Source organism: Ovis aries, chromosome 10 (genome assembly GCF_016772045.2).
Source record: "Ovis aries strain OAR_USU_Benz2616 breed Rambouillet chromosome 10, ARS-UI_Ramb_v3.0, whole genome shotgun sequence".
Classification (NCBI taxonomy): Eukaryota; Metazoa; Chordata; class Mammalia; order Artiodactyla; family Bovidae; genus Ovis; species Ovis aries.
The window spans coordinates 16,465,938-16,478,105 of record NC_056063.1 but is presented as its reverse complement, the minus strand read 5'-3'; the positions used below and the strand labels follow the sequence as shown (position 1 = coordinate 16,478,105).

Genomic DNA, 12,168 nt, shown 5'->3' with positions numbered 1-12,168 from the left:
CCTTGACGTACTCCTTTTCCTATTTGGAACCAGTCTGTTGTTCCATGTCCAGTTCTAACTGTTGCTTCCTGACCTGCATATAGGTTTCTCAAGAGACAGGTTAGGTGGTCTGGGATTCCCATCTCTTTCAGAATTTTCCACAGTTTGCTGTGATCCACACAGTCCAAGGCTTTGGCATAGTCAATAAAGCAGAAATAGATGTTTTTCTTGAACTCTCTTGCTTTTTCCATGATCCAGGGGATGTTGGCAATTTGATCTCTGGTTCCTCTCCCTTTTCTAAACCCACCTTGAGCATCTGGAAGTTCATGGTTCACGTGTTGCTGAAGCCTGGCTTGGAGAATTTTGAGCATTACTTTACTAGCATGTGAGATGAGTGCAATTGTGCAGTAGTTTGAGCATTCTTTGGCATTGCCTTTCTTTGGGATTGGAATGAAAACTGACCTTTTCCAGTCCTGTGGCTACTGCTGAGTTTTCCAAAATTTGCTGACATATCGAGTGCAGCACTTTCACATCATCATCTTTGAGGATTTGAAATAGCTCAACTTGAATTCCATCACCTCCACTAGCTCCAGCAATTTGAACATCAGTACTTTTGAAAGAAATCTATTCCATCTTTATACAGTATTGTCTGTTAAAAAGTTGTTTCTAAGAACAAATAGGAAACTTCTCTGTTAGTTCATTGGGATTTCAAAAGTAATACTAATACCTCCGATAGAATAGCAGTAAATATTCCAAACCTTGAGTGTTCAAATTTGAATGGCTTTTTCTAAATTCTAAGGGATTAACACTGAAGACACCCAACATTGTTCCTTTTCATTTTAATTATTGTTTTGAAAAAAAAATTCTGAAATACATTGGATGCTTATTTTTTAAAATAGAAATTTCTGTATTTCTGTTACAGTAGTACATGGTAATTGTTGAATATTTTCTAGGTCAGTTTGCTCCTTTTTTCATAGTAGCTCTTTCAGACCCTCTCCTTAAATCTCCACCCTTCAACCCCTTTCTCCTACTTGCTATTTATAACACACAAGTGATGTAACTCTTTATCCACAGACTCTTTCAGCTTCCTGCCAGCACATCTGTAAACTAGTTTTTATTCACTAAACTTTTTTTATTTCCTTCTTGTTCTTAATAAGAGGCTTCCCTCCTTCTGCATGAGGTTAGAGTCCCCTGATTTCCTTCCACCTCTGCAATCTTATTTGTTTATCTTACATTCTCTTTTTTAGCTTTAAGATCCATCTTGGCACATTTTCTCTTTTCACCATATTATTTTTAGTCATTTCCTTGTTTATTCCCACTTTACAGCTAAGTTGTACCTTTTCACTTCATGTTTATTCTGTCTTCTGATGCACATCTTCACTAAAACTGCTCTTTAAAGTCACAATAACCTCCTTTTTGCTAAAAAAATGAAGACATACTTGTCTCTTTCTCCTGTCATCTTCTGCAGCATGTGATACACCCCATAACCTTCCTTCTTGAAACACTTTCCCCTTGGCATCCATCTATCACTGGTGGGGTTTTCTGTCTTCATATTCAAACTCTTTGTCCTTCCAGACGCTCCTTGTGTACTGTCTATCCCTTCCCAATGCTTTGCTCTAAACTCATCTTTAAAAAAACTAAACTGATTTTTACTGCAAGAGTCTTTTATATGTAAAATTCTTTTAAAAGGTGAGTAAACGTACTTTATAGTACTTTTATATGCAAAATATTCACATGGCTGTTTCTTAGGTTTTCTCTTGATTTTAAAACTCATAGGTTCTGATTATTATAAATTGCTATGGTTTAAAAGTTTCTGTTTGAAGAAATATTGAAGTATAGAGTTAGAGAGTGAGACTGACCTCATTTAATATGCTTACCCTCTACATTTTCAATCTAAATAGCAATTTTAGCTAGACTCAGAAGAAGTTTGGTCTGTATGAGTAGTTCTTAAACATTTCAGTTTCAGGACACTTTTCACTCTTTTTAAGGACCCTCGAGAGCTTTTCATTTTGTGGATTATCTGCTTCAGTAGTTTCCATTTTAGAAGTTAGTTCTGAGAAAATTTTTAAATTTTAATTTGTTAAATAGTGGCAGTAATAAATCTAGCATACAGTTTTGTGGAAAACAGCCATGCTTTGCAAAGCAAAAATAAAAATTGGAGGAGGTGGCAATGTTTTAAATGTTTTTGCAAATCGTTTTAACTTCTTAAAGTAAACTTCTTAACTACCATAATGAAAGATACCTAGATTTTTGTGTCTGCTTCCGCATTCAGTCTGTTAATGATGTGACATCTGGAAAAAGCCCCAATATACTCTAGAGATTGAGTAAACCAGGCAAATAATGTAGAATTATGGAAATACTTTTGATCTTCTGGAACTCCAGAAATTGGTCTCCCTTGGGGGTCTCAAGGAGTCCTCATACTGCTCTTTGAGACCCACTTGTCTTTAGAAGCTGCTTTAAAAACTTTTAGTTGTTTCCCCTTCCCACTTCCCAAGACTTCCCCCCCCCCCCCATTTTCAGTTTTTCTCTCCAGATGAAATCATGCTCCCAGGGCATCATTAACATCTACATATTAATGACTCCAATATGTAGAGGTCTTAATTGATACATTACCAATTGGATATCTCTGCCTGAGTTCCATATCTTAAAGGCACCAGTTTTCCTGCTGGTTTCCCGAAAGTCTAAGGGTCATTGTTGAGTCTCCTGCTCAACCCAGACACTTAACATAAATCTTAAACATTTCTATCTGTTGAGTGTCTTTCAAAACCACCTGTTTCTCTAAATTACTAGTACTAATATTCTAGTTCTTAAGATACTTATTTGTTGTCTATAAGTGTGTTTTACAAATAATTCTCTAACCTCATGTGTTGAGGTTAGTCTTGTCTCCTAAATCATTTTCCACTTAAACCTTAGACTAATCTTCACAAAATATTTCTTTTTATTAAAGTATAATAATAACTTTCAGAAGAGTACGTGATTCATTTGTACAACTTACTGTCATTTGTACAACTTACTGAATTTTCACCAATAGAACAGGCTTGTGTAAGCAGCCTGTTCTTCATCAATACATAGGAAATTACTCATCTCCCATAAGCCCCTTCGTACTCCCTTTTTTCAGTCACTACTTTCCCAACCTCCACCTCCTGAAGGTACCTGCTGTCTTGATTTTTACCAACATGGATTAGTTTTGTCTGTTTTTGAAGTCTACATAAATGAAATCTTTAGCATGTACTCTTTCTGTACTTAGCCAAAAAAATATGTGAGATTTTTGAACATAGTTATAGTTCATTAATTCTTATTAGTATATAGTAGTTCATTGTATGAGTGTACTATAACTTATTCATTTTTCTGTCAATAAACATTTGGTTAATTTCTAGTTTGGGGCTATTTTGAATAAGTTGCTACTCCTAATCATACCTTTGATAAACATGTACTCATTTCTCTTGAGTTTATGTTTGGGAGTAGGATTGTTGGGCCATCGAGTCTACATATGTTCATCTTTAGTAGATAATGTCAGGTCAAAACTAGTTCTCCTTTCTATGGTATTTTTGCCTTTTTCATCATAATCACTCTAGAGATAGGTGGTGGTTTCTTACTGTGGTGGTTTTAGTGTACATTTCCTTAATGAGTAACAAGTTGACAATTTTCTCAAATTTACTGGCCACTGTGCCACCTGTTTTGTAAACTCTAGAGACTTTTGCCTACTTCTTTATTGTTAACTGCTTTTTTTGATTGTTGAATTTTCTTTATATTGGAGAAGAAAATGGCAACCCACTCCAGTATTCTTGCTTGAAGAATCCCATGGACAGAGGAGCCTGGCGGGCTACAGTCCACAGGACCATGAAGAGTTGGACGTGACTGAAGCACACAGCACGTTCTTCATATAGTCTGAATGTGAAATCTCTTAATCAGCATACATATTATAAATATCTTCTCTCACTCTGTGAGTTAGAGTGAACTTATAAAAGAATAAATTAGTTCATTTCACTCCCCTGTTTAAAATTCTCTGATTTCCCATTGCCTACAGGATCAAGTATAGATTCTCATGTTCCTATAAAACTTTTGATTATCCCCAGTTGTTTTATGTATTTCCAGCTCCCATTCCCCAAGTCTTTATTTTTTGTTTGGTTCTCTAAACTTACCATATTTGTTTATCACAAAGTACAATGCAGTAATATAAAAAGCAAAAGCACCATTGTAGTAGAAGAGAAAATGTATGAACATATTTGGAAACCCTTGGAGGTATGTACATTCTCCTAAAATAAGCATAAAATGCAGAATCCACAAAAGATTTGATTGTATAAGGATTTAAAATTTTGTACCTAACTAAACATAGACGTCATCTATTAAAAACAGATCACAAAAGAAAATATTTGACATGTGTCATGTGTAAGCATATAGTAAAAATACTGTATTAACATACAATGAACTTCCACAAATACATAAGGAGTTCAGTTGAAAAATGGGCAAAAAATAAAAAAATTGAATATGTAATTCATAGTGGAAATAGAAATGGCCAGTAAATGCTCAGCTTTACTATAGGGAAATACTGGTGAAGATAGAGAGATAATAGTCTTCACACATCATACTGGAAGAAGTGAAAAATACTAATATTATCAAGTGGAAGTTTACTTTGGTAAATCTGTTTCTGAGTATAAAAGTGGAAGTATGGTCTCTTAGTCATGTCTCACTCTTTGTGACCCCATGGACTATAGCCCGCCAGGCTCCTATGTCCATGGAATTCTCCAGGCAAAAATACTGGATTGGGTTGCCATTCCCTTCTCCAGGGAATCTTCCTGACCCAGGGATTGAACTGAGGTCTCCCATATTGCAGATAGATTCTTTACTGTCTGAACCACCAGGGAAGCCCCCAAAATTTCTGAGTATAGTTTGGCAATATTATAAAACTATAATATAAATTATATTAATATAAGTATTAATATAATCAAATTCTGAGTATATCTGGCAATATACTACTACTTGGCAATAGTATAGTTTGTCAGGAAAAAAAAATATTGTTTGCCAAACAAGTGTAGTTTGGCAAATTAAAAATTACACTTACTCCAGCAAATTTAATTCAAGAAATCTGTTCTGAAAAGAAAATATTCACACTTGTAAACCAAAACAGGTATCACAATGTTCTTTGAAGTCTTGTTTATAATAGCAAAATATTGAAAACAAACTAAATGTCAGAAGGAAAATGGTTAAATAAACTGATACGTTTATATCATGAAATGTGTTGCTGATGTTAAAATGAAGTTGTTTGACCTTGTGTATGACATGGAGAGATCTTTCTGTAGGGCAGTGTAGAAGACTATAAATTTAAAGCTTTATTTTTATATCTATTATTAGTTGCAATAGATTTCTAAAACTAAAATTGTCATATTAAAGGGTATGAATGTTCTTAAGGCTTTTGCTCATGGCTACCAAATTATTGTCCAGGCTGGATGTATTAGTTTACATCTCTACCTCCAGAGAATGAACATGCCTTTTATCTGTACCTTTGCCAGTACCAACTATTACCATTAACGGGGAAAAATGGCTCTTTAATACATGAAAAAGACTTATTTATCTATCATCTGCATTTCTTTTTATGAATTGCCTGTTCATGTCCTTTGACCATTTTCCCTTTTAATTAGTAGGAATTCTTTATATATAAAGAATGTGAGTGATGTCCATATTTTTGTGCTTTAAGTAATCAAGTAGGGCTCCTTTATCTTTTTTGTTTTTCAGTTCTTCATTTTATTTATTTACCCCAGGTTAGGAAATGATGATCTTAAGTGCTAAAAGTGTGACTTGAGAAAGTTCTTCAGTTTGTAAGTAGTCAGTCCCAATGTGGTCAGGTGTTAGGATAGCAGTCAGTGAAATTTCCTCCTCTAGGCTTGTTGGCATTAATAACAAAGAGATTACAGTGCCAGTTGGCTCTGAAAACATCTATATGCATTTGTAATGAAATAGTCTGTACATCACTCTTCCTTGTCTTCCCCTCTTTAATCTTCATATTCTTTTCTTTGGAAGGGTAAATAGAAATAGATGCATGGTATCAGATCTATTGAAGAGATGGACAGTTCTAATCTAAGGAACTGCTACAAACCACTTATAATGAAAATGTTATAGATCATTCAGAAATAGCTCATGTACACATTAGTATTAAAATTACTTTTAGTAATGATATTAAAAAACAAAACTACAGAAACAGGATTGTACATTTAATGTAACCTTAATACTAACGAGTCTTTAGGAAAAGCAGGGAGATAATGAATCACATCATGTACAGTATGAAATATTAAAGGTTTTGGTAGCCTTAATACTGAGAATTTGTAGCTGAGTATTTTAATTATATCTTTAAAAAATTCCAGCTAATCAAAAACCCAATCCCCAGTTCAGTTGTCGCTTAGTCATGTCTGACTCTTTGAGACCCGATGAATCACAGAACGCCAGGCCTCCTGTCCATCACCAACTCCCAGAGTTCACTCAGACTCACGTCCATCGAGTCCATGATGCCATCCAGCCATCTCATCCTCTGTCGTCCCCTTCTCCTCCTGCCCCCAATCCCTCCCAGCATCAGAGTCTTTTCCAATGAGTCAACTCTTCGCATGAGGTGGCCAAAGTACTGGAGTTTCAGCTTTAGCATCATTCCTTTCAAAGAAATCCCAGGGTTGATCTCCTTCAGAATGGACTGGTTGGATCTCCTTGCAGTCCAAGGGACTCTCAAGAGTCTTCTCCAACACCACAATTCAAAAGCATCAATTCTTTGGTGCTCAGGCTTCTTCACAATCCAACTCTCACATCCATACATGACCACAGGAAAAACCATAGCCTTGACTAGACGGACCTTAGTCGGCAAAGTAATGTCTCTGCTTTTGAATATACCGTCAAGGTTGGTCATAACTTTTCTTCCAAGGAGTAAGCGTCTTTTAATTCCATGGCTGCAGTCATCATCTGCAGTGATTTTGGAGCCCAACAAAATAAAATCTGACACTTTTCCCACTGTTTCCCCATCTATTTCCCATCAAGTGATGGGACTGGATGCCATGATCTTCGTTTTCTGAATGTTGAGCTTTAAGCCAACTTTTTCACTCTCCTCTTTCACTTTCATCAAGAGGCTTTTTAGTTCCTCTTCACTTTCTGCCATAAGGGTGGTGTCATCTGCATATCTGAGGTTATTGATATTTCTCCCGGCAGTCTTGATTCCAGCTTGTGTTTCTTCCACTCCAGCGTTTCTCATGATGTACTCTGCATATAAGTTAAATAAGCAGGGTGACAATATACAGCCTTGAGGTACTCCTTTTCCTATTTGGAACCAGTCTGTTGTTCCATGTCCAGTTCTAACTGTTGCTTCCTGACCTGCATACAGATTTCTCAAGAGGCAGGTCAGGTGGTCTGGTATTGCCATCTCTTTCAGAATTTTCCACAGTTTATTGTGATCCACACAGTCCAAGGCTTTGGCATAGTCAATAAAGCAGAAATAGATGTTTTTCTGGAACTCTCTTGCTTTTCCATGATCCAGCGGATGTTGGCAATTTGATCTCTGGTTTCTCTGCCTTTTCTAAAACCAGCTTGAACAGCAGGGAGTTCACGGTTCACGTATTGCTGAACCCAATCCCCAAACAACCCAAAATGACTTACAGAAAACCAGGAACTTTAAGACTGGTTTTTCATAAAGAAATTGGCTATATCAGTTTTAAGTGTTTATAGAAACAGTATGCTGCCATGCTTAGTCAATCGGTCCTGTCTGAATCTTTGTCACCCCATGGACTGTAGCCCACCAGTTTCCTCTGTCCATGGGGATTCTCTCAGCAAGAATACTGGAGTGGATTGCCATGCCCTCCTCCAGGTAGAAACAGTATATATTTCCTTTATTTTTTAGAAGTGTGTTACTCTTATTAAAGAACCTACAATTTTAATTTGTATAAAAATAGTTGAAAAAATTGTTATAATTTTTGGTATAGATAACTAATAGTTTTTGAAAAGTAATGGAATTTTTATTTTAAAGATTCTGACAATGGAGATATTAATTATGATTATGTTCATGAGTTGTCATTGGAAATGAAGCGTCAAAAGATACAGAGGGAATTAATGAAGCTGGAACAAGAAAACATGGAGAAAAGAGAAGAAATTATTATTAAAAAGGAGGTATGCTCTTTATTGAAATATGTTAGTAATTAACATCAACATGGATATTGATTGCAGAACTCATTAACTGCTTGCTACATCTAAAATTGTATTGGGATATTGATACTTCATACATGTTAATCAATTAATCTTCACATTACTGTATTAGATAAATAAGGCATATTTTTAATATTGAACAGATAAACAAAACTGAGTTTTTATTGCCTGGAGTCACCAACTAATGTGAAATGGAACTTGAATCTAGATACACCTGATTTTTAGGCCATCTCTATAGAGTACTATCTCTATGCTATCTCTATAGAGTACTTACTTCTTCTAAAGAGTAGAAATAGATAAAATATATTTGAATATAATTTGTGATTTTTCTGAGGAGATTTTGAAATTTCATAATTTTAATTTGCTTAAATGATACTAATGTTAATAGTTGTGTGGCAGATATAGAAGGGGCTGGAGAACCTGATGCCCCCAGGTGCTGAGCAGAGTTCTGTTTTAGACTGTCTGTGATAAACTTGGACATCCTACCCCAGCCATGCCAGCTCGTCAGCTCTCTCTGCAGCCCTGCTGTCGCTTCCCTGTTAACAGTCATAAGCTCCAAATAAGAGCCTGCAAACTGCCTATGACTTCCCTGGTGGCTCAGATGGTAAAGAGTCTGCCTGAGGTGCAGGAGACCTGGGTTCAATCCCCGGGTTGGGAAGATCCCCTGGAGAAGGAAATGGCAACCCACTCCAGGATTCTTGCCTGGAGAATCCTGTGGACAGAGGAGCCTGGTGGGCTACAGTCCACAGGGTCACAAAGAGTCAGACATGACTGAGTAACTTCGCTTTCACTTTTGATATTAATGTTGGGGCAGTTAGCATATTGGTTAACAGTATACGTTTAGGAGCCAGGCTGATAGTAATGTGTGGTGGCTGTTATAACACTTAATGTTTTATCTGAAGTTTATTGTTGCTTTGTTGTCTGATTGTAGCAACCGTGATTGGTACACTTTCTGACTTACTGAATTCTTTTGAAAGGTTTCACCAGAAGTGGTTAGATCAAAGTTGTCTCCATCACCTTCTCTAAGAAAGTCTAGCAAATCTCCAAAGAGAAAGTCAAGCCCTAAGTCATCATCTTCAACTAGCAAGAAAGACAGGAAGACAACTGCAGTTTCCTCTCCATTGTTGGACCAGCAGAGGTCAGTAGGGTGATAAATAGTGCCAGAATGAGCTAGCTTTTTCTGACATGATATTCAGAAGAATTACTTAGTAGATTACAAAAGGATTCTTTTAATACATTGAGCATTTAATGTAAGCTTTTTTCTTAAAAAAGTATGGAAAGTTTCCACTTAAAATTATAGAGAATGATGAAACAGAGATCTGTGTCATACCTGTATATGCTTCAGAACTTCCCCCCCCTGCCCAAAAACTAAGCAGGTGTATTTCCTGACCTTCCCTCTTGAATTTGTTGTTTATGATACTTGTGCGTGTGTGTTTATACTTCCATATCATATTATCTTAAAATATATAATATTTTCATTTATTTAATCTTAATATAGATATAACTTTTCTTCTGCAATTTACTGTTTTACTTAGCTTTTTTTGTAGTTTTTTACATTTACCTATGTTGATATATATATAGCCATAGTTCTTTCATATTAATATTTATATATTTACTTTTTTGTTGTTGAACATTTAAGTCATTTCCAGGTTTTAGTTACTACAAATTTTGCACAGTGAACAACATTCTTCTTGTCTCCTGGTGTATGAAGCAGTATGAATACATTTTTAGAATTGTTGTAGTAGCCAGTTGAAAGAGTAAGGATAGAAACAAATTACATTGGGGGGTTGAAAATAAGGCAGGAGATAGTTTTCCATATAGTGTCATCTGTACTCTTTAAATTTTATTTCAATTAAAGGTCATACACTAATTTATTATTTAAGAACAAAGCTAAACCTTTTCTCAATATTTGACCAGTTGGTAGATGTCTGTATGATCCCATAATGAAATTTATATTTGTTCTCCCTCTAGTGTCTGGAGGCTTTAACCCTATTCTAGACTTCATTTACTTCTTGCCTAGTTTATTATTAATATATCATCCTACACACTATATTTACTTTATCTAGGGTCCATTCCCTCACACATGTAAACATAGACATTCAGCTGCCATAACCGTTCACTTTACAGATGTTGTAAGAGATGTCTTAAAAGAAAAATTCCTGTTAATTTATTATGCCATTGAAAAACTCAGTAGTTTTCCATTCTATTGAATGAAATTCAGATTTTTTAGAGGGGAATTCATACATTGATCTTCTCGGTCTTGTCCATATTTTTGTCCAATGCTCCTCCTACACTCATCATCCTGACTCATAGTCCTTGAGTGTCTAGCTCAAATTCTGTCTTTCCATTAAGATTTCCCATTTCTCCTTACTGAACATAATTTCTGCTCTCTTTGTATATCTATCAGATTTTATTTATACCTTTTGCATAATACTAACTGCTATTTCCATTATTATACTTTAGCTGTGGCATACATGTTTTACAACTTCTATTAAATTTAAGCTCCCTGAAGACTGGCATCTTGATGGTTCACTATTCTATCTTTCCGTAGCATCTACTCTTCAAAGAGCTTTGCGTTGTAATAAGGCACTCTGTAAAGCAGGCTTAATTCTCTCCTTTGCTCCTGGAATTGAGTAAAGGGATATGAAAGAAGTCAAACTACAGAGTGGTATGGTTTAACCCACCTGCTCTTTTACCTTTTAACTAACCAATTATATAAATTCCCCTAATTCCATTTATTTCCCCCCAAAAGCCAGGATGCCAGAAATACTGTCTTTCATTTTCTTACCCTTGTTATTTATGAAATCTTCAGTATTTAGTCTCTTCATAGAAAGTTTTGATACCTATTTATAGTTGAAGGGTTAGTTTCATTTTTCCTATAGTCTTCTCTAACAATCTTATTGGTAATTCACTTATCCCTTCGATATTGAGCATGAATTATTGGGGGCTGCCCAGGTGACATTAGTGGTAAAGAACCCACCTGCCAATGCAGGAAACTTAAGAGACGCAGGTTCAATCCCCAGGTTGGGAAGATCCCTGGAGGAGGAAATGGCAACCCACTCCAGTGTTCTTGCCTAGAGAATCCTGTGGACAGAAGAGCCTAGCAGGCTGCAGTTCATGGGGTCACAAAGAGTCAGACATGACTGAAGCAACTTAGCATGCACACATGAATAATTATATTGATTTAACTATTATATTTTTTTATTATGTGATCCTGAGTTTAAGATGCATCATTAATTTAATAATACAAACAGAAGGACCTGGAAAACAGTACATTGAAGATACAAAGAAAACACTGAGTTGGATATAGCACTTGTGTAGTCATGCAGTTTAAATTGCCTAGAGTGTGTCAGGTCATCAACTTATAGTTTCATTGTGGATCATACAATAAACTGTTTGAAGACATTCAACAATAAGTAATGATTAGAATTTCAGTTAAAATTCAGTGGAATATTGCAACCAATGCCAGTAAGTAAACCGAGGGGGAAATCAGGTAAACTGACTGCTTGTTTTTACGTGGTTATCATATTGAAGGGGCAGAGATAATCACAGACAAATTAAGACTCAGACTTCTCCCTGAAAGTTAGCAGTTTTCTTTGACATTTGTTGTGAGAGATAGTCTGATACTAAGCTTTATGCTAAGATGATATGTGAAGTATGTCAAAAGCTATTCAAAAGAATTAAGTTTTGGGGAGAGAGAGATAGGCTCTACAAAGTGATAGAAATGGATAATTGAGCTCTGTGCCACAAATAGGAAGTGGGCTCTGTGCCCCTAAAAGGACGATCGTTTGACTGAAAAAATGTTGAGACATCTTGCTGACTGCACAGTGCACAGGACCAGTTTGGCCCATTCTGTTGGGAGGCACTTGCAAACTCTGTCTGTAACACAGCTGTTTCCCAACTAGTGAATGCGTATATTTTTGAAGGTGTTTGAAGAAATTCTGCACTTCAGTGAGTGTAGTGGCATAATCTTGGTTGTTATGATAGCTTACTCCCAGAATGTGAATTTAACACAAC

General features: G+C 35.9%; 1 protein-coding gene across 7 annotated transcripts in view; it reads left to right on the top strand.

The window, feature by feature from the left end:
- ZC3H13 (zinc finger CCCH-type containing 13) overlaps nt 1-12,168 on the top strand; it is a 102,361-nt gene that overhangs the window by 32,648 nt on the left and 57,545 nt on the right. For all 7 annotated transcript variants that reach the window (XM_012184404.5, XM_012184401.4, XM_012184403.4 and 4 more), the window contains 2 exons: nt 7,976-8,115; nt 9,129-9,289. In XM_012184404.5, coding sequence (XP_012039794.2) covers nt 7,976-8,115; nt 9,129-9,289 — 301 coding nt within the window. The remainder of the gene's footprint in view (nt 1-7,975; nt 8,116-9,128; nt 9,290-12,168) is intronic.